The sequence below is a fragment of the Geotrypetes seraphini genome, chromosome 3 (genome assembly GCF_902459505.1).
Source record: "Geotrypetes seraphini chromosome 3, aGeoSer1.1, whole genome shotgun sequence".
Lineage (NCBI taxonomy): Eukaryota > Metazoa > Chordata > Amphibia > Gymnophiona > Dermophiidae > Geotrypetes > Geotrypetes seraphini.
In genome coordinates, this window is record NC_047086.1 from 202,103,709 (window position 1) to 202,127,159 (window position 23,451).

General features: G+C 48.0%; 1 protein-coding gene across 9 annotated transcripts in view; it reads left to right on the forward strand.

The window, feature by feature from the left end:
• LARP4 (La ribonucleoprotein 4) overlaps positions 1-23,451 on the forward strand; it is a 246,832-nt gene that overhangs the window by 113,403 nt on the left and 109,978 nt on the right. For all 9 annotated transcript variants that reach the window (XM_033939032.1, XM_033939028.1, XM_033939027.1 and 6 more), the window contains one exon: positions 14,159-14,295. In XM_033939032.1, the coding sequence (XP_033794923.1) occupies positions 14,159-14,295 (137 nt within the window). The remainder of the gene's footprint in view (positions 1-14,158; positions 14,296-23,451) is intronic.

Here is a 23,451-nt window from a genome sequence, read left to right on the forward strand (position 1 = left end):
CGTTAAACAGATTGCTGGATATTCAAGCCATAAAACCAGTAGCAGAAGAACACTCGGACAGATACTCAATATATTTTGTCGAGCCTAAGAAAGATTCTGATGACTGGGGAGGCCCAGTCTGGATCTCAAACATGTTAATGTGGCCCTGAAGGTTACACATTTAGCAGATGGAGAGATTGTCATTGCAGCGGTTCAGCCGGGAGAGTTTCTGGCCACCCTGGATTTGACGAAGGCTTATCTCCACATTCCAATTCTCCTGGCACACAAAGTTCCTGGGATTTCATGTGTTGAAGAATCACTATCAATTCTCATCACCACCATTTGTGCTGGCAACAGCACCACATACGTTCACCAAAGTGATAGTGGTGGTAGCAGCTCATCTCCGCAGAGCAGACTGGCTGACTCATCCTCATCTAGACGACTGGCTCATCAGGACCCCTTCTTGAGAAGAGGGAGAAAGAGAGTAGTGGAGGAAGTTGTTCAAACTTTGCATAGTCTGGGCTGGATTGTAAACTTTTGAAAGAGCCAATTAGTCCCCACTCAGTCTTTGGAACACCTTGGAGTTCAACATGGCGGAAGGCTTAGGTTTTTCTACCAGAGGCACGTAGACATAGCTTGGGAGCAAATTATGAACCTTATCCCAGGACAAGCAGGCAGGTATTCTCACTAGTGAGTGATGTCATCCGACAGAGCCCCGATACGGACATCTTGCAAGCATGTCTTGCTTGAAGAAACTCAGAAGTTTCGAGATGCCCGCACCGCGCATGCGCCAGTGCCTTCCCGCCCGATGCTCGGGTGTATCTCCTCAGTTCTTTTTCTTCCGCGGAGCTGAGAAGTCTATCTTCAATTTGCGCCCATTGAATCTCTTTTTTGCCTTCTATTTTGCCGCGGGTTGAGTTCTTTTGGCTCTCCTGTGCATTTCTTTCTTTCTTTGATTTCTTTTTTCAAAAAAAAAAATATATATTTTTCCTTCCGATACCGGGTCGGCCGCGTGGCTGGGGCCCCGCGCCTTCGACCTTGCGGCGGAGCTTTTCCGGCCTATGTCCCGGCCGATTACCGGTTTTAAAAAGTGTAGCAAGTGCCAGCGCGCGATTTCACTCACGGACCCTCATCGACGCTGCTTACAGTGTCTGGGACCGGATCACTTCCCGAAATCGTGCCGGCCTTGCTCCACTCTGACGGCGAGAGCGTTTAAGCGCCGCTGTCTGCTGTGGGAGTCCATGTTCAAGATGGAAGCTTCATCGGATCCTGCAGCTTCGACATCGACGGGTGCTTCGACTCCTTCTGCGAAGCCCTCTGCCTCCCCGGCTGCTTCGGGCCTCCTGAAACCGGCATCGTTCACACCGGTTTCGGCCCCGGCTTTGGCGCCGGTGCCTTCCTCTGTCTCCTCGGAGCAGGTATCGACCCCGACAGTTCCACCGGTGGTGCTCAAGGTGCCGAAGACTGGCAAGCAGAAGCACGCAGCACCGAAGGAGCGCGGAGACCGTGCGGAAGGGCCCACTTTTGGTGCGGATCCCTCCATATCGGCTTCGTTGCAGTCCCTTCTGGAGGCTCAGTTCGTGGAGCTCATGGAGACCATGGGGCCTTGGCTGATTGCCACCATCCAGGGTGACCTTCCAGCTTCGGCTTCGAGGGGCGGACCGCCCCCTCCTCCTCGCCGCACGACCTCGTTGCTCGGCGAGGAGGAGCGGCGAGCGGTGTCCGGGTCCTCGAGGAGGTCCTCCGTTAGCGCTGTACCTCCTTTGGAACCGATTCCCTCGAGAAGGGCCTCCCTTAGTGATATGCCTCCCTTGGAGCCCATCCCCTCGAGGAAAGCCTCGTTTAGTGACCTGCCTCCCCTGGAACCGATTACTTCGCCCCATAACTCAGTGTGGCGTCCACCTTCGGGGCCACCCAGTCCTGGGCATAGCAGGAAGCAGGACGAGTTCTTCCGAACCCCCTATCAAACCTGGGCGTCGTCGAGGGAGGCGGCGACTCTTCCGCCTCTGCGATCGACGGCATCGAGTCCGATCTGCTCCTTGGAGGCGTCTGAACCAGTTTCTCACAGACGGGCTCGATCCCCTTCCAGGCATCGGGAGGGGCATCGATCCAGACATTCTTCGAAGCATTCCTCTCGGCACTCGACCGTCTCGCCTCAGAAGAAATTGCCTCGGTTGGGGTATGCTGCTTCGACTGGGTCTCCTCCTCCGGGCCCGGAGTTCGAGGACCCTGAGGTTTTCTACTTGTCCTGTTGCTCGCAGGCCTCTCTGGAGCCTGAAGCCTCTTCTTCTTCTAGTCCATCTCGCAGACCGGCGACGGCGGACCAACTGTCCTTTTCCTCGTTCTTCAGGCAGATGGCAGATGACATGGACATTACTCTCGATGCTGGGTCTCGATACTCCAAGGAGTACCTCGATACCATGCACTTGCCTCGTCCTCCGGCGGAGTCCTTGCGGCTTCCCCTGCACAAGCTCCTCGACCAGACCTTCATGCGATGCTTCGAGTCTCCTTACTCTATCCCTGCGGTCCCTGGTAAATTGGATGCGCGGTACCGCACGGTGCATCATAAGGGCTTCGAGGGCCCTCAGCTTTCTCACCAGTCCCTCCTGGTCGAATCCTCGCTCAAGCGGTCTCATCCGGGCCAGGTCTATGCTTCAGTGCCTCCGGGCCGCGAGGGCAGAACCATGGATAAGTTTGGTCGACGCATCTATCAGAATTCGATGATGGCGTCTCGAGTCCTGAATTGCAATTTCCTCTTTGCAGCCTACTTGGAATTTTTTCTGCCTGTGCTTCGGAAGTTCACACCGTACATCGAGTCCCAGGCTAGGTTTGAGTTTGAGGAAGTGGTTGCTTCACTGTCCCAACTTCGGCTTCAGTTAATGCAATCTGCCTATGATGCGTTCGAGCTCTCAGCCCGAGCGGCGGCCTGCTCGGTGGCGATGCGCCGGTTGGCCTGGTTGCGGACCATTGATATGGACCCGAATCTTCAGGACTGCCTGGCGAACGTCCCGTGTGCTGGGGCGGATCTTTTTGACGAATCCATCGAGACTGTTACGAAGAAGTTGTCTGACCACGAAAAGTCCTTCCAATCTATCCTTAGGCCGAAGCCTAAGCCTCAGCAGTCTCGACCTTCTCGTCCGCCGTTGATTTATCAGCGACGTTATCAGCCGAGGCAAACTCCACCTGCGAGGCAACCGGCGAAGCGCCAGCCTCCTCAGAAGGGTCAGCCTAAGTCTCAGTCGCCTTCTGTCCCTAAGACCACGCATCCTTTTTGACTGTCTCGTCGAGGGCATAACCAACCTCGTTCTGCCTCCCCCTGTTTTTTCCCATCGGAGGGCGCCTCCATCAATTTTATCATCGCTGGGAGGCCATAACAACCGACCTCTGGGTCCTTACTATCATCAATGAAGGGATACTCTCTTCATTTCCATCGGGTCCCTCCGGACCACCCTCCAAGAGAGTATCCTTCCAACTTGACTCAGACCGCCCTTCTTCTCCAGGAAGCTCAGGCTTTGCTCCGGCTTCGTGCCATGGAGCCGGTCCCGACGGACCAACTGAACCAGGGGTTTTACTCCCGGTACTTCCTTGTTCCGAAGAAGACAGGCGACCTGCGACCCATTTTGGACCTCAGGGCCCTCATCAAATTCCTAGTCAAGGAGAGGTTTCGCATGCTGACACTTGCTTCGCTCTACCCTCTCCTCGAGCAGAATGACTGGTTATGCTCTCTGGATCTCAAGGAGGCCTACACTCACATTCCCATTCATCCGGCCTCCCGCAAGTTCCTCAGATTTTGGGTGGGACATCTACATCTGCAGTATCGAGTGCTTCCATTCGGCCTGTCCTCGTCTCCCAGAGTCTTCACGAAGTGTCTGGTGGTGGTGGCCGCTGCACTCCGGAACAGGGGTCTTCAGGTATTTCCATACCTCGACGACTGACTCATCAAGGCCCCGTCAGCTCCAAAGGTCATTTCGGCGACCTTGACCACGATCTGCTTCCTGCAGAGCCTAGGCTTCGAGATCAATTTTCCCAAATCTCATCTGCAGCCTACCCAGTCCCTTCCCTTCATCGGGGCGGTACTGGACACCATTCGGCTTCGAGCATTCCTTCCTCCTCAGCGCATGGATGCTCTTCTTCGTCTCTGCCAGTCTGTGTCTTCTCGCCAGTCCATCTCAGCGAGACACATGATGGTCCTCCTGGGCCACATGGCCTCTACACCCTTTGCCAGGCTCCATCTCAGAATTCCTCAGTGGACCCTGGCTTCTCAATGGACTCAAGTGTCAGACCCATTGACTCGACACATCATAGTCACTCCTGCTCTTCGGCAGTCTCTACTTTGATGGATGACCTTTTCGAATCTATCTAGAGGTTTGCTGTTTCACACTCCTCCTCATCAGAAGGTTCTCACAACCGATTCTTCGACTTATGCCTGGGGGGCTCATCTGGATGGGCTTCGCACTCAGGGATTCTGGACCAGTGCGGACCGCCTCCATCAGATCAATCTTCTGGAGCTCAGAGCCATCTTCTATGCTCTTCAAGCTTTTCAACATCTGCTTCACGACATGGTGGTCCTCATCCGTACAGACAACCAGGTCGCCATGTATTATGTGAACAAGCAGGGGGGCACGGGATCGGCCTCCCTTTGCCAGGAAGCTCTCAGGGTCTGGGATTGGGCGGTTCGCCACAATGCCTTCCTCAGAGCTGTCTACATTCAGGGGAAGGACAATGTCTTGGCAGACAACTTGAGTCGTCTACTCCAGCCTCACGAATGGACTCTCCATTCCGACCCCCTTCATCAGGTCTTTGCACAATGGGGGATGCCTCAAATAGACCTCTTTGCGGCTCCCCACAACTTCAAGCTGCCTCAGTTTTGCTCCAGGATCTACACTCCTCATCGCCTCGAGGATCCCCGACAACATGGATTTACTAAGGGGAGATCCTGCCAATCCAACCTGATCAGCTTCTTTGACTGGGTAACGGGGAAGCTGGATATTGGGGAGTCCCTGGACATCGTGTACCTGGACTTTAGCAAAGCATTCGATAGCGTACCACACCGCAGGTTACTGAGCAAGATGAGTTCTATAGGATTAGGTAACACATTGACGAAATGGGTTGGGAGCTGGCTTGGAGGTAGGCTCCAAAGGGTGGTGGTGAACGGCACCCCCTCCGAAATGACGGAGGTGATTAGTGGAGTACCACAGGGCTCAGTCTTGGGCCCAATCCTATTCAACATCTTTATAAGAGACTTGGCAGAAGGGCTTCGAGGTAAAATAACATTATTCGCCGATGACGCCAAACTGAGTAATGTAGTGGGCAAATGCACAACAGACGAAGATTCAGTGCCCGACAACATGATGCACGACCTACTCCTACTGGAGCGATGGTCTAGGACATGGCAACTCAACTTCAATGTCAAAAAATGCAAAGTTATGCACCTGGGCAGCCAGAATCCATGCAAGTCTTATACCCTTAATGGCGAGATCCTAGCAAAAACGGTAGCAGAACGAGACTTGGGGGTAATCGTCAGTAAGGACATGAAGTCTGCCAATCAAGTGGAGCAGGCTTCGTCCAAGGCAAGACAAATCATGGGCTGCATACGAAGGGGTTTCGTCAGTCGTAAGGCGGAAGTCATTATGCCATTGTATAGATCCATGGTGAGGCCCCACTTGGAATACTGTGTGCAATTCTGGAGGCCGCATTATCGCAAGGATGTGCTGAGACTGGAGTCGGTGCAAAGAATGGCCACCCGGATGGTCTCGGGACTCAAGGATCTACCATACGAAAAACGGCTTGACAAATTACAGCTATACTCGCTCGAGGAGCGCAGAGAGAGGGGGGACATGATCGAGACATTCAAGTATCTTACGGGCCTCATCGAGGCGGAGGAAGATATCTTCTTTTTCAAGGGTCCCACGACAACAAGAGGGCATCCGTTGAAAATCAGGGGCGGGAAACTACGAGGTGACACCAGGAAATTCTTTTTCACTGAAAGAGTGGTTGATCGCTGGAATAGTCTTCCACTACAGGTGATTGAGGCCAGCAGCGTGCCTGATTTTAAGGCCAAATGGGATCGGCACATGGGATCTCTTCACAGGGCAAAGGTAGGGGAGGGACATTAAGGTGGGCAGACTAGATGGGCCGTGGGCCCTTATCTGCCGTCTATTTCTATGTTTCTATGTTTCTATGAGGCAGATGCCTTTCTACTGGATTGGGGGAATCGATTTCTGTATGCGTTTCCTCCATTTCCTCTCATTCAAAAGACTCTGGTCAAGTTGAAATCAGACCATGCCACCATGATTCTAATAGCTCCTCGGTGGCCCAGGCAACCTTGATTCTCCCTTCTACTTCAACTCAGCAGCAAGGACCCGGTCCTTCTTCCAGTGTTTCCTTCTCTGCTTACTCAACATCAAGGATCACTGCTCCATCCCAACCTGCAGTCTCTCCACCTGACAGCTTGGTTCCTCTCAACGTAACCTCTCACCAGTTTTCTCGAGCGGTGAGGGATGTCTTAGAGGCTTCCAGGAAGCCTGCTACTCGACAATGCTACTCCCAAAAGTGGTCTAGATTCTCTTCCTGGTGTATTTCCAATTCCAAAAGCCTCAGCGGGCTTCCCTCTCTTCTGTGTTGGACTATCTTCTACACCTGTCTCAGTCTGGTCTCAAATCGACATCTATACGAGTCCACCTGAGTGCTATTGCGGCTTTCCATCAGCCTCTACAAGGGAAACCTCTCTCTTCTCATCCTGTGGTTTCCAGATTTATGAAAGGACTTTTTCATGTCAATCCTCCTCTCAAACCGCCTCCAGTGGTTTGGGATCTAAATGTTGTCCTTTCTCAGCTTATGAAGCCTCCTTTTGAGCCTTTGAGCAAGGCACCACTAAAGTTTCTCACTTGGAAAGTGGTTTTTCTGGTGGCCCTCACATCTGCTCGCAGGGTCAGTGAGCTTCAGGCTTTGTTGGCGGACCCACCTTTCACAGTATTTCATCATGACAAGATGGTCCTCCGCACTCACCCGAAATTCCTGCCTAAAGTGGTCTCTGAATTTCACCTCAACCAATCCATTGTGCTTCCAGTGTTCTTTCCAAAGCTTCATTCTCATCCTGGAGAATCAGATCTTCACACTCTGGACTGTAAACGTTCTTTGGCTTTCTACTTGGATCGCACCAAAGCACACAGAACTGCTCCTCAACTTTTCGTCTCCTTTGATCCAAACAAGTTGGGACGACCTGTATCGAAGCGCACCATCTCCAACTGGATGGCGGCTTGTATCTCTTTCTGCTATGCCCAGGCTGGATTACCCCTTCCCTGTAAGGTCACAGCCCATAAGGTCAGAGCAATGGCAGCCTCTGTAGCCTTCCTCAGATCGACACCGATTGAGGAGATTTGTAAGGCTGCCACTTGGTCCTCGGTTCATACATTCACCTCTCATTATTGTCTGGATACTTTCTCCAGGCGGGATGGACAGTTTGGCCAAACAGTGTTACAAAATTTATTCTCCTAAGTTGCCAACTCTCCCACCATCAAATTTGAGGTTAGCTTGGAGATCACCCACTAGTGAGAATACCTGCCTGCTTGTCCTGGGATAAAGCAATGTTACTTACCGTAACAGTTGTTATCCAGGGACAGCAGGCAGCTATTCTCACGTCCCACCCACCTCCCCTGGGTTGGCTTCTCTGCTAGCTACCTGAACTGAGGAGACACGCCCGGAGCATCGGGCGGGAAGGCACTGGCGCATGCGCGGTGCGGGCATCTCGAAACTTCTGAGTTTCTTCAAGCAAGACATGCTTGCAAGATGTCTGTATCGGGGCTCTGTCGGATGACATCACCCACTAGTGAGAATAGCTGCCTGCTGTCCCTGGATAACAACTGTTACGGTAAGTAACATTGCTTTCTGTCACAGCCAGCGCCTACAGTGTGACACTAATTACAGGTTCTGGACTTGATAGTAGGTGGCATAGATATAGTGCCCTGGGCAAGGGCGCATATTTGTCCACTTCAGGATGCACTGTTGTCTCAGTGGTCTCCCCAGACAGACTCCCTGCAGTTTTCAAGTTTATTTAAAATTTGTTAATCCGCTTATCATATTTCTAAGTGGATTACATAGAATTAAAAAAGGGTATTACATAAAAATTAACCAGACAGACATATTAAGATGAGCAGGAAAGGGGGGGTAGAGCTACATCAAATTATAGGAAAGAAAACAATAAAGGTTAACACGTGAGGATGTAAGAAAGAATGAAATAATGGATGTTAGGACTGGCGTCCTGAAATTGAATGTTATGTATCAAGTGTGTCTCTAAATGAAAAGGTTTTTAGATTTGATTCAAAGTGGTCTAGAGATGTTTCTTCCCACAAATGGGATCGTCCCCTCTACCCTGAACAGAGGCAGCCCACAGCAGTATGAACTGGTGGCTCAACCCACAGTCTCTAGTAAATGGGATTCCATTAGGGGGGCGCACTGCAGTGGTGCAAAGGAAATGGACACCATCTCAGCGGAAGTGATTGATAAACAAACTAGAACTGAGAGTAGTCCACCTGACTGCAAAACCTACAATTGGTGCTGGAAGGCAAAGCCGTATTGTCAGACAATGCCTTAGCAGTGGCCTATGTCAACCAGCAGGGAGGCACCAGAAGCACATCGCTCCAACTAGAGTCGAAACTATTGTTCGCTTAGGCAGAAAAGCACCTGCTGGCCATCAAGGTGGCACATTTAGCCGGAGTGGACAATGTTCAAGCGGACTACCTCAGCAGACAGACATTTGACTCTGTGGGCATTCTAAGACATTGTAGGACATTAGGAGCATCCGAAATTCTATCTGATAGCAGCGGCATACTACAAAAAGGCGCCTCATTTTTTCAACCTAAGATACGAGAACAGAAGTGCAGGGCAACAATGGCTGAAGTCCAGACTGCTATATGTTTCCTCCATAGCCCCTGATAGTCCAGGTGGTTTGTCACATAGCTTCTCACCAAGAGGATGTTCCTCATGGCCCTAGATCGGCCTAGGTGTACTACAAGTGGACAAATGTCTCTGACTCCAGGTGTATCCAGAGTTGCTCACGCTGAGTTCAATTGCTCTAGAATAGTGTGTCTCAAACATTTTTAGCTCCTGCAAATTAAATGGAACAAATGTTTTTCACAGCACATTATAATTGAAATTCTAAAATTGCAAAACCAACAAAAAATTTTATTTGTGTTATTTATTTAAAGTTCTTTAAGCTATGTTTGGGTAATTGTGACAACGATCAAACTAAAGTAGAAAAGAATTGGTAATCAGTGTGATGGATGTGCTTGTTTTTGAGTGCAAATTAACTCAAAACACAGCTCGACAGTCGACAAGCAAACACGCATTTCATCATCCATTATCTGCAATCATTCTCTTTTTTTCTATTTAAGTCCTGTCGGTGCTGAAAACCAAGTTCGCAAAGATAAGAATATCCAAACAGTAGCAAAGCCTTGATTGCTTTGTTGCTCAAGTTAGGATAAAATTACTTGCCATTAGTTTTCAAGGGCCAATCACGTCAAAAAATGATGCTTGTGTGGGCGGTTCTATTCTTATATACAAAGATGCTCATAATACTGGCAGACTCTTGCGTGACAAACGTGATCTATTCAAGTATGTACTTATGAAGGAAATTTTTTCAATAAAGTAAAATTCTGGAATCTCTCGTGGCAGCCAACGACGGAATGAGGCCGGATTGGCCCATCCATCCCAAAGCTCCGCCTACTGGTGGGGCCTAAGGCGCCTGGGCCAATCAGAATAGGCCCGGGAGCCTTAGGTCCCTCCTGGGGGCGGGGCCTTGGGAACATGGTCGGGTTGGGCCCATGTGCCTCAGGCCCCGCCCCCAGGTGGGACCTAAGGCTCCCGGGTCTATTCTGATTGGCCCAGGCGCCTTAGGCCCCACCAGTAGGCGGAGCTTTGGGACGGATGGGCCAATCTGACCTCATTCCGTCGTTGGCTGCCTGCCGGACAGGCGAGTTTGACTCCCGTCTGTCCGGCCAACTACACAAAGGTACGGGGAAGGGGGGTGGGGGTATCGTGGGGGTCGACCAGGGGGGTCGCGGGTAGGCTGGGAGGGGGCGGTCGGAGGTTCTTGGGGGGGCGGTCGTTGGGAGGAGGGGGGTTTGCGTCAAGGGCAGGAGGGCCTGGGATCCCTCCTGCCCGTAATGTAGTGCGGGATGGGGGTAGGGGGTCGCCGTGGCGAGGAGGGTTTGGGCTCCCTCCTGGCCCGAACAACTAGCGGGGGGGGTCGCCAGGGCCAGGAGGGCTTGGGCTCCCTCCTGGCCCGATATTGTCGGTGAGTTGGGGAGTCGGCGGGGCAAGAGGGCTTGGGCTCCCTTTTGCCCCGATCGTGTCGAGGGGGGGGGAAGAGGGCTTGAGCTCCCTCTTGCCCCGATCGTGTCGGGGGTGCCGCGGTTGGCTGGGGCAAGAGGGCTTGAGCTCCCTCTTGCCCCGATCATGTCGGGGGTGCCGCGGTTGGCTGGGGCAAGAGGGCTTGAGCTCCCTCTTGCCCCGATCGTGTCGGGTGTCGGGACCGCCAAGAGGAAGCAGCAGGACACCGGTAGGAGCTTCTACATGATGGGGGGGGGTCGGGAGGCTGTGGGGGTGCGGGTGGGAGTGCGTGCGAGCGGTCCTGCGGGGGGTGAATCGGATGTCGGGGGGGGGGAACTATGTAAAAAAATTTTGTACAACGCGTTCACACGTATAACGTGCGAGGGTATGCGCGGTACGTAAAAACCACGTATAACGCGCGTGTTATATGCGAGAAAATATGGTAGTCCCTCGAGATGTGTAAAAGGATCCATTCGTTATTTAGGAATAATGCTGGGAGCTGATTGGACACTCCTCTTTCAACAAAATTATGTACCCTTAGTAGTAGATATTCAGAAAGATTTAGAAAAGTGGAATAAGATGTTTATCTCCTGGTTGGGGCATATGGAAGTAGTAAAGATGATGATTCTTCCTTGGTTTTTGTACCTATTCCAAGTACTCCTGAAAACGTACTTCCAGAGATGGAATAGAATGATAATGAGATATATATGGGGAGGAAAATGCCCAGGGATTGGAAGTTACGCAATGTTTAAGTCTTAAGGCGGAGGGGGGGTCTACCACATCTGGAAAATTATTACAAAGCCGCTCAGTTGAGAGCGATAGTTGAATGGCATTCAAGCCCACCTAAATTATGGGTGAAGGTGGAACAAGAAATGTTAGAAGGGATGGATGGTATTAAGGATTTGAAATGTTTACCGTGGGTAGGAGAAAATAATATAATAAATCTAATCCTTATAGTCGATGCTCTATGGGAATTTGGAAAAGAGTGAAAAAGAAACTTTTAGGAAAAGAAAAAAGTATATATATTTCTTTCCTATATTATATATGCATGATTTTGTACTGGATAGGGAGGGGGATTTTTAAAAAGTGGGAATTAAAAGGATTGAGGTGTTTTGGACAACTTAATGAGGATGAGGAGGTTAGAGCTTTGGGAGATGTTCAAGAGCAATATCAATTGGAAGGGAGAGATCTTTTTCCCTATTTTACAGGTGAAAAACTATATTATGACAAGTAAAGGGATAGGAAAGGAAATGTTAAAAGAAATCTGAATTTGAAAAGGGGTTAGGGAATCCAGTTGCAAAAGGATGTATTTCTTGGTTGTATAAAATTATACATGTTGATGAAAAAATGAAAACATCGTATATGAAAGCATGGGAAAAAGATTTGGGGAAAGAAGGGCCAATTGATGAATGGAGGGCAAAGGTACTACATCTTTTTCATATAGCTAGAGCAGCTACATTGATGGAAAATGCCATAAAACTTTTAGTACAATGGAATGTTACCCCAGTTCTAATTAGTAAATATACTAAGGGGAAAAATTATGTTTGTTGGATAGGATGTGGTGAAAGAGGAACATTTTATCATATGTGGTGGGAATGTCAAAAGGTTCAGAAATATTGGGAGCCAGTATTTTATTATGTGAGTAAAGTTATCCAGATCCCTCTTGATATGAGTGCTGAAAGGGCACTATTGAGAGTTGGAGTAGAGGGTTTATCATCTTCCCAATCTAAGTTTATGGATCTGGCCTTTATTGCTGCTCAATTAATATTGGCACAGCAATGGCGCTCTCCAAGTATACCCACAAAAAGAGAGATGAAAGATCAGTTAGGGGTAGTATGTGAAAAATATAGATTATCGGCCTTTTTAACAAATCAGTGGGTGAAGTTTAATGATTTTTGGGAGAAATACATTGACTATGAAAAGGGTGACTTATGAAAGATCTGAATTATACACTTTTATATCCTTATGAAATGAGATTCCAGGCCTCCTGAGGGTGGGTGGGTGATTGATTGTTTTTATGGTTTATAGTATAAGTAGTATTGCTGTACTATTTTATTAAGAGTTATGAATTGTATTAGGAGGTAATATGTGTTTTCTATTGTGATTACTGTTATTTTTCTTTTTGTGATAAAAACTATTAAAGAATTAAAAAATAAAATAAAATCTTTTCCAGTAGATAGAAATGGCATACTGACAGCCCGCCCCCCCCCCCCCCCCCCCCGGCCTGATATTTTCTGATGTGCCTGTTTCTGCCTTATGCCTCATGGTCCTCTCCATAGCTAAGGCTTCTCTGCCAGTCAGACTGTGCATTCAGAATCAGTTTGTAAATAGAATCTCAAGAGATAATTGAGGTCTACTACTATTCAAGCTGTTGCTTTTATTTGATGTGTTTTGCTGTTCAATGGTAATGTTTATTTATATATTATAGTTTTTATTGTCTGTTATAAATGTTATATGAGCAGATCAGAACCTTGGTTTCGGGGAGTTCCCCGTGTCCCTCCTTCTCCTATCTTTTACTCTTGAGCTTTTTCATTCTTTGGAATGTACTGAAGGGGGCAACAGACTTCCGGGAGAAGGAGGAGGTTATAGAAACTGTGATTGACATCTTTCTGCAGTATGCTTGTGAGAACGGACAGTGTACCCTAAGGTTCAGCATACCATTCCTATCTATTGGAAGAAATATTATCAAGGTAAGAACCTCTTTTTATGATATAGTTTCAGAAATGGAGCGGCCTAAATATTTAATAAATGAAATATTAGTTTAAAAAAATGGAAAATGAGATCAATTAGTGTGATGTCATTTTGAATTGGGAGGCATTTCGTCTTATACCAGTTTATTTTATATCCTGAAATTGAAGAAAATGAGTCTGTTAGTGACAGAATATGAGGGATGGAGAATATGAAAGTATATATTAGAAGATCGTCAGCATAAAGGGAGAGTTTAAAAGTACCATTTGCCAATGGAAAACTCCTCTATTAATTGGTTTTCACATAGAGCTATAGCAAGAGGTTCAGTTTCTTCTTTTAGCTTTCTTTGGGATCTAAATAATTTCTAGGAGCTTTAGGGCCTGATTCTCAAAATGCACGTCCCAATTGCAGGCAGCAGTAAACTTCCTACTGCCGTCTGGCAGCCAATCAGGACACACGTTTTTAGAAACAATTGTGAGGATGGATGCTTACATTGTAGGCATCTGTAGTGCATCTACAGAGACACATAGGAATGCTTAAGCATGCCCAAGGCGGAACATGGGTATGGTTTCACCCAGAAGTGGCCTTGGGTGTGCTTAAGCATCACTATGCATCTCCATAGGTGCGAGACAGACACCTTAAATGTAGGCCTGCAAAATGCTGGCCTATATTTAAGGCATCTGTTAAAAGATGAAGACTCGATTCTCTTTAGGACACTGATGCGTGATTGACATGCGATTGGAGGCCACCTATTAGGCATTCGCCGAGATTAGCGTCCTATGGAGAATCTGGCCCTTAGTATATAAACCAAAGATAACTAGATCAGCTGTGGTTCCCTGTGATGATAATAGCATGCTGGGAGGGTTTAAAGCCAGCATTATGGTGTTTTCAGTGCCTGAAATTCTCCATTTGTCTGTCTTCATCCTGTGTTCTGTTCTTCTTTACTTATTTCTGAGCACTTTATCTCTGTTTCACATCTATTCTCCTCCCTTCATTTCTCTGTTTCCTGATTCACCTTTGTGCTGACTGTGACCCAATGACCCTGTAAGATTATGAGATCTGAGGGAACCAGGCTGCATTAGAACTCAGACTTTGAAACAGTCCTGTATGTTGAGCTTGTAATGAACTTAATCAAAACTGTTTTTCTAAACATTTTTAATAGTGAGAATCTATCCAAGGATCTGTACTTGATGTCTCAAATGGACAGCGATCAGTTTGTCCCAGTTTGGACGATAGCCAGTATGGAAGGAATCAAGAAACTGACCACAGACATGAGCCTTATTCTGGAAGTACTTAGATGTATGTTACATATAGTATTGAGAATATTGCAAACTGTGATGCAGCTTTCAATGGCTTGTTTTCGATTCAGATCTCAACCAGTAATTTGGCATGTAGCGATGCTCTAGTAACCCATTTAGTCCATTATATATCCTTCTGCCTTGCGTGATGTCATCCCATCTTTCTCATTTTCTTTTCAAGTTTTGGTCTAGCACAGTGTTTCTCATCTTCTTCAAGCCCTTTAAGTCTAACAAATATTAACCGAGTACCCCCACCCAAGCTCTGCCCCAGACATGTCCAAGCTCCACCCTTGACTCCACCCCCATAATTGTACTAATTGTGATGCAATTTCTTCATTCATTTTTCATAAACACACAATATAATCTTATTAATACATAATAACTACAAAATTAAAAAAAACACAAGCACACTGTACGCAGAGAAAATGTTAATTATCATTTATCCCAGGACAAGCAGGCAGTATATTCTTAACTGATGGGTGATGGCACCGACGGAGCCCCGGTACGGACAATTTTATAGTGATTGCACTCTAAGAACTTAGAAAGTTCTAGTTCGGCCGCACCGCACATGCGCGAGTGCCTTCCCGCCTGACGGAGGCTCGCGGTCCCCAGTTTCTTAGTTTCCACGGAGCTAAGAAGACGCGTTTTTTTCAACGGCCGTTGGAAAATTTTTTCACTTGCCTTCCCGCTTGCGCGTTTTGTTCTTGGAAGCTTATCTTCCTTTTTTCTTTGTTTCTTTGTCTAAAAAAAAAATAAATAAATAACACTTTCTTTTTTTCTTTTCCTATTTTCGGGTTCGCCCTGGCGGGGCCTGTTGCCATCATCGAAGCCTCCGCATTCGATTTAGCGGAGGCTGTGTTTACCTTCATGCCCCCTCAGCCAGGATTTAAAAAGTGCCAATGGTTTGCGCGCCCCGCTCGTTGACCGACCCGCACAATTGGTGTCTTCAGTGCTTGGGTCCGGATCATAGGGCTTCCACCTGCACCTGTTGTGCTACTCTTAAGAAGCTCACCTTAAAAAACAGACAGCTTCAACAAAAACTTCTGTTCGTTGCCGCGATGGCTGATCCTTTGGCATCCACACCGATGTCAGCGGCTTCTCAACCGGCACCCACTTCATCGACGCCGCATGACATCGCTCCAGCATCGCACCCTTCAGGTAAGCCAGCTAAGAAGCCTTCCTCCGTGGAGCGTCCTCCGGTCGCTGTGGCAGAGAATCCAGTCATGCCTACCTCGAGGCGCCCCCATAAACGCTCCGCCCCTATAGAGGTGAGTGCATCCTCCTCGGCCTCCTCATCCTCTGGGCGACGAGCGGCACCACAGGTACCGCAGAAAAAGAAAGCGATACCGGTGCCTATTGCGGCTGTCCTTCAAGTCCAACTTAAAGAGCAATTGCAGCAGCTCCTTCCTGCTCTGTTGGCACCGAACCTTCCAGTTCCGGTCCGGTCTGAGCCGCTGGTACCGGCCGTGGAGCAGCCGCTATTGTCGGCTTCCACTCTTTCGGTACTGGTCCATTCTGCCTCCTCGGCTTCCATGCCAGTATTGTCTGCGGAACCGAGAGGCCTCCATCAGGCTGTTCAAACAACCGAACCCCCACTGCTGTCTGATCACTTCCGGCACCGGCAACCTCTAACTTCCCCAGGTACCACCTCTATGCGATCCGGGAAGTCGGTACGCAAAACCCAGCATGCTGAATCTTCGACACCGGACTCCTGGGGTTGCGGTTCTCAGGTACGGGACCCTGATCTGTGGGATGACTCTGAAGAGCCTTTGCTGTCTGAGGACGAGGTTTCTTCAGCTGAGGAAGACCCCCTCTCTGCGGGAACCTTCTTCTAAACCTGAACATTCCTCCTTTACATCCTTTTTAAAGGAGATGTGTGAGTCTCTTTCTATTCCTTTGGAGGCTGAATCCAAGAAATCTAAGGCATTCCTTGAAGCTTTGGACTTTGATCAGCCTCCAAAGGAATTTCTTAAATTGCCCCTCCATGACATTTTGAGGGAGACTTTTTTTAATAAAAATCTCGAGACACCTTTAACCATCCCTGGTGCTCCTCGCAAGTTAGACACTTTGTACAAAGTCATTCCCATTCCAGGCTTTGACAAGCCCCAACTCCCACATGAATCCTTGTTGGTTGAGTCCACTCTCAAAAAGACTGCGGGCACTAGTGTCTATGCTTCTGTCCCTCCTGGCAAAGAGGGGAAGGCCATGGATAAGGAGAAGAAAAATGCATTTATTGCCTACAAACATTTAGGAAAGCAGGAGGCAAAAGAAGACTATCTGGACAGGTCTAAAGCTGTCAAGAAGGCAGTCAGAGAGGCCAAGCTCCGAATAGAGGAGAATCTAGCGCGGAACATTAAGAAAGGGGATAAATCCTTCTTTAGGTATATTAGTGACAGGAAAAGAAACAAAGATGGGATAGAACGACTCAGGAAATCGGATGGGAATTATGCAGAATCAGATTCTACTAAGGCCGAACTACTAAATGAATACTTCTGCTCGGTCTTCACCTGTGAGGAGCCGGGATCTGGTCCACTTTTACAGACAAGGGAAAGCCAGAAAGACCCATTTCAAGACTTCAAGTTTACGCCCAGTTGCGTCTACTGCGAACTTTCAAGACTCAAAGTAAACAAAGCCATGGGACCAGACAACCTACACCCCAGGGTGCTCAGAGAGTTGAGTGAAGTCCTGGCGGAACCATTATCTGTGCTCTTCAATTTCTCCCTAAGCACGGGAAGAGTCCCCTTGGACTGGAAAACAGCTAACGTTATTCCACTCCAGGGCTGCAGGACAGAGACGGCGAATTACAGACCGGTGAGTCTCACATCCATAGTATGCAAACTCATGGAAACACTGATCAAACAGAAACTTGATACAATCCTGGATGAGGAAGATCTACGTGATCCTCATCAACATGGATTTAGCAAGGGCAGGTCCTGCCAATCAAATCTGATTAGCTTCTTTGATTGGGTAACAAGACAACTAGATGCCGGGGAGTCCCTGGATGTAGTGTATTTGGACTTCAGCAAAGCTTTTGATAGCGTCCCACACCGCAGGTTATTGAACAAGCTGAAATCGCTGGGATTAGGGGAAACACTAGCTGCATGGGTTAAGGATTGGCTGAGTGGTAGACTTCAGAGGGTGATGGTAAATGGTACCCCATCCAAAACATTGGATGTGACCAGTGGAGTACCACAAGGCTCGGTCTTGGGTCCAATCCTATTCATCATATTCATAAGTGATATGACCCAAGGGCTCAGAGGAAAAATATCATTGTTCGCCGACTACGCCAAACTGTGCAACATAGTAGGTAAAAGCACTATGCCTGACAGTATGACGCAGGACCTACTACTATTGGAACAATGGTCATCGACTTGGCAGCTCAACTTCAATGCTAAAAAATGTAAAGTGATGCACCTGGGTAAAAGAAATCTGTACAGGACTTACACGTTAAATGGTGAGACCTTAGCTAGAACCATGGAAGAACGGGATTTAGGAGTAATCATTAGTGATGACATGAAAACTGCCAATCAAGTGGAAAAGCCTTCCTCCAAGGCAAGGCAAATGATGGGTTGTATCCGTAGAGGTTTTATCAGCAGGATGCCAGAAGTCATAATGCCACTGTACAGATCCATGGTGAGACCTCATTTGGAATATTGTGTTCAATTCTGGAGACCACATTACCGGAAAGATGCGCTGAGAATTGAGTCAGTTCAGCAGATGGCCACCAGGATGGTCTCGGGGCTCAAGGATCTCCCGTATGAAGTAAGGCTGAATAAATTGCAGCTGTACTCACTTGAAGAATGAAGAGAGAGAGGGGACATGATTGAGACATTTAAATATATCACGGGCCGTATCGAGGTGGAAGAGGATATCTTCTGTTTTATGGGACCTTCGTCCACCAGAGGGCATCCACTGAAAATCAGGGGAGGGAAATTTCATGGTGACTCCAGAAAGTATTTCTTCACCGAGAGGGTGGTCGATCATTGGAATGAACTCCCACGGCAGGTGATTGAGGCCAACAGCGTGGCAGATTTCAAAAATAAATGGGATATTCATGTGGGATCTCTAATGATGTAAAGGCTGGGGGTGGTGAGCAAAATCAAAGAGAAGGGTCACTAGAGCGGGCAGACTTGATGGGCTTTGGCCCTTTTCTGCCGTCATTTTTCTATGTTTCTATGTATCAAAATGCTATGCTTGCCAATCGCTCAGGTAATTACGCATTTCATTTCTCCTTTTACCTAAAGCACCTCATTCAACAACTGGCTTCCTTTGAAAAGTATTTACCTGAACGGAAACTACCTTCCTTTCACCAATACACTTCCAGTCTGTTACAGCTCCGAAAGTTCATGGTCTGTTCTATTTACGACACCTTTGAACTGACCTCGAGGGCTACTGCGACGACTGTGGCTATGCGCCGTCTAACTTGGCTTAGGGTTTCGGAGCTTGATGTCAACCACCAGGACCGCCTTGACAATGCTCCTTGCCTCGGGGATGAGTTATTTGGTGACTCTCTAGATTCCACCACACAAAAATTGTCTGCACATGAGACTTGCTGGGACACTTCTGAAAAATAAAAAGAAACCTCCACCTGCTCGGCCTTTTCGCCAATAATCTTCATATCAACGCCGCTACTCTGCTCGTCCCCTACCACCTGCTCCTCAGCAGCCTCGACGGCAGCGTTAGCAACAACGCCAACAGCCTCGTGCTCAACAGCAACAATCGGTGAAACCTCCTGCCCAACCGAAGTCTACTCAACCCTTTTGACTTCATTCTCCAGGGCCTAGCCAGTCTTACACCATCTTCCCTTCTGCCTCAACCCATAGGAGGAAGTCTTTCTACTTTCCTCAGCCATTGGGAGCTCATCACTTCAGACCAGTGGGTTCTAAACATCATTCGCCACGGCTATTCTCTCAATTTTCAGACTCTTCCCACCCAAACTCCTCCAAAAGAGTCTGCTTTGAACACATTTCAGTCCTCCCTCCTCCTTCAGAAGATCCAATCCCTTCTTCTGAACGCCATCAAGGAATTTCCTCCAGATCAGAAGGGGCAAGGATTGTACTCCTGCTATTTTCTGGTTCCCAAAAACCGGGGACCCAAAAAAACCGGGGACCTCAGACCCATACTAGATCTCCAGGATCTCAACAAATGCTTGGTCAAAGAAAAGTTCAAAATGCTTTCTCTGGCCACACTTTATCCTCTTCTCACTCAGGACGACTGGCTATGCTCCCTCGATCTCAAGGAGGCCTACACTCACATCCCGGTCAATCTGGCCTCCAGACACTACCTCCGCTTCATGATCAATCGCTGTCATTACCAGTACAAAGTGTTACCCTTCGGTCTAGCCTCCTCTCCCAGGGTATTCACAAAGTGTCTCATTGTGGTGGCCGCTTTTCTACGCTCTCATCATCTCCAAGTCTTCCCTTACCTGGACGACTGGTTAATCAAGGCTCCTTCATCTCAGGAAGTGGTTCTTGCGACCAACCAGACCATCCTGTTTCTCCAAATTCTGGGTTTCTAGATCAACCTACCAAAGTCACATCTCATCCCCACTCAGCGACTTCAGTTCATTGGAGCAATATTGGACACTATTCTCATGAGGGCGTTTCTTCCATCCAACCACCTTCAGACCCTTCTTCATCTCTGTCAGCAGGTGCTCCCACAGCTTTCCATCTCTGCACAGCAAATGATGATACTCTTGGGTCACATGGCCTCGACAGTTCATGTCACCCCCCTCGCACGTCTTCACCTGCGTACTCCTCAATGGACCCTAGCTACCCAATGGTCTTAGGCAACGGATCCTTGTTCGCGACACATATCTGTGACATCATCTCTTCGACAGTATCTGCAATGGTTGTTGAAATCTTCCAATCTCTCCAGAGGCCTTCTGTTTCATCTACCTCCTCATCATCTCGTCATTACCACAGACGCATCCCCATATGCCTGGGGTGCTCACTTGAACGATCTCCAAACTCAAGGTCTTTGGACTGCCCAGGAAAAGAAACATCACATCAATTTCCTGGAACTCAGAGCAATGTTTTATGCCCTCAAGGCATTTCAGCATCTCCTCTTTCCTCAAGTACTACTACTTTGCACAGACAATCAAGTTGCAATGTACTACATCAACAAACAAGGTGGGACGGGCTCTCGCCTGTTATGTCAGGAAGCCCAAAGGATTTGGTCTTGGGCGACAGCTCGCCATTTATTCCTGAAAGCTGACTACATTCAGAGAGAGCAGAATTCCTTAGCAGACAATCTCAGCAGAATTCTCCAACCCCACGAATGGACTCTCGATCCCATGACTCTCCAGTCCATTTTCGCTCAGTGGGGCACTCCGCAAGTGGACCTTTTTGCAGCTCCTCACAATCATCAACTGCCCCAATTTTACTCCAGACTCTACTCCTCTCACCGTCTGGCAGCAAATGCGTTTCTCCTGGATTGGACTAATCTATTCCTTTATGCCTTTCCTCCTCTACCTCTCATGTTGCGAACCTTGTTCAAGCTCAAGAGGGAACAAGCCACCATGATTCTCATCGCTCCACAGTGGCCCAGGAAACATTGGTTCTTCCTTCTTCTTCAACTCAGTTCCAAGGAGCCCATACTTCTTCCAGTGTTTCCTTCTCTGCTTACTCAGCATCAGCAGTCCCTTCTACATCCCGACCTGCAGTCTCTACACCTGACAGCTTGGTATCTCTCGGGCTGACCTCGGCTCACTCTCTTCTTTCTCAGCTTGTCCGTTCCATTCTTGCTGCTTCCAGGAAGCCGGTCACTCTTCAATGTTATCAACAGAAGTGGACCCGGTTTTCTTCCTGGTGCCTTCTACGTCATCATGATCCAACTTCACTAGCAGTAGAACTAGTGTTAGAGTATCTTCTTTCTTTGTCTACCTCTGGTCTCAAGTCTACCTCTATCAGAGTCCACCTCGGTGCCATTACTGCTTTTCATGAGCCAGTTCACGGAAAGCCTCTTACTGCTCATCCTTTGGTTTCCAGATTCATGCGGGGGCTTTTCAATGTGAAACCACCTATCAAGCCCCTCCTGTTGTCTGAGATCTTAATGTGGTTCTTTCCGCCTTAATGAAACCTCCTTTTGAACCATTGGCCACAGCTCATTTTAAATTTCTCACTTGGAAAGTGGTCTTCCTTATTGCTCTCACCTCTGCCAGGAGGGTCAGTGAGTTACATGCACTAGTTGCAGATCCACCTTTCACTGTTTTTCATCATGACAAGGTGGTTCTGTGTACACATCCAAAGTTTCTCCCTAAGGTTGTCTCTGACTTTCACCTTAACCAGTCCATTGTTTTACCGGTATTCTTCCCGAAACCTCATTCTCATCCAGGGAACAGGCTTTGCATACTTTGGACTGTAAGCATGCTTTGGCTTACTATTTAGAGCGCACTAAGCCTCACAGATCATCTCCCCAATTTTTTCTGTCTTTTGATCCAAATAAGTTGGGTCATCCTGTTTCTAAGCGAACGATTTCCAATTGGCTTGCTGCCTGCATCTTGTTCTGTTATGCTCAGACCGGACTGACACTGGAAGGTTGTGTCATGGCCCATAGAGTTAGAGCTATGGCAGCATCTGTGGCTTTCCTCAGATCTACTCCTATTGAGGAAATCTGCAAGGCTGCTACTTGGTCCTCAGTTCATACTTTCATGTCTCATTATTGTCTGGATGCATTCTCCAGATAGGATGGACACTTTGGCCAATCAGTTTTACAAAATTTATTTTCCTAATGGCCAACCTTCCCTCCATCCCTCTTTTTGTTAGCTTGGAGGTCACCCATCAGTTAAGAATATGCTGCCTGCTTGTCCTGGGATAAAACACAGTTACTTACCGTAACAGGTGTTATCCAGGGACAGCAGGCAGATATTCTTACGTCCCACCCACCTCCCTGGGTTGGCTTCTTAGCTGGCTTATCTTATCTGGGTACCGCACGCCTCCGTCGGGCGGGAAGGCACTCGCGCATGCGCGGTGCGGCCTAACTAGAACTTTCTAAGTTCTTAGAGTGCAATCACTCTAAAATTGTCCGTACTGGGGCTCCGTCGGTGCCGTCACCCATCAGTTAAGAATATCTGCCTGCTGTCCCTGGATAACACCTGTTACGGTAAGTAACTGTGCTTTATATTAATTTTTTTCCAAAGAAGTCAAGGCAGATGACTTTATAATATGCAATTTCACCTCAGGAGCAACTATAGAAAAATAAACAAATATAATGCAAGACAGCAGATATAAATTCTCAAAACTGACACATTTCAATCACTAAATTGAAAATAAAATTATTTTTCCTACCTTTGTGGTCTGGTGATTTCATGAGTCTCTGATTGCACTTCCTTCTGACTGTGCATCCAATATTTCTTTCTGCCTCCTGCACACTTCTCCTCTGGACCTCATTTTCTTCCCCAACTAACATCTTTCTCTGACCCTCCATGTGTCCCACTTTTCTTCCTTTCTCCTCCACCCCTATTTCAACATGTCTCTCTCTCACTGTCCATTTGTCTTTTTCATTCCCTCCCTTGCTGCAAAGGGAGTGGAGAAAGAGAGAGAGATAGATCCAGGGTGCATCTCTCCTACCCCCTCTACTTACACATCCAACATTTCTTCCTTTCTAATCCCTGGATCATGTACAGCATTTTTCACCACTGCAGCACCATGCCATTTCTCCTTCTATCACCCCTCTCCAGCACCATGCTGCATCTCTCCCTCCATCACTATGTCCAATATTCTTCCCCCTTGCATCCCCTTCAATCTGTACCTCTGTTCCCTCTCCACCACCATATCCAACATTTCTCTCTCATCATTCTCTTCTCCATGCATCTCTACTTCTCCATGCATCTCTACTTCAATCATCTCTTTCCCCCCCTACAATTTTCCTCTTTCTTCCTTTCCCCATGTGCACCATTTCTTTCCCTGTCACTCATACACTCATGCCCAACTATTCCCCCTTTCTCTTCCCTCCCTCTTTTGTCCTAGTGCCCCCTTCCTCCCTTCTTTCTGTGTCCTGTGTTTGTGCCCCCTGCCTGCCTTCCAGCCTTTGTCCCAGATTCGTGCCTCTCCCATGCCCCAATGCACTCCCTCCCCTCCTTTCTTCCTTGTCCCAAGTTCATGTGCCCTCTCTCCCTTGTTACAATGCGCTTCTTGCTCACTTCCTCCTTGGCTGC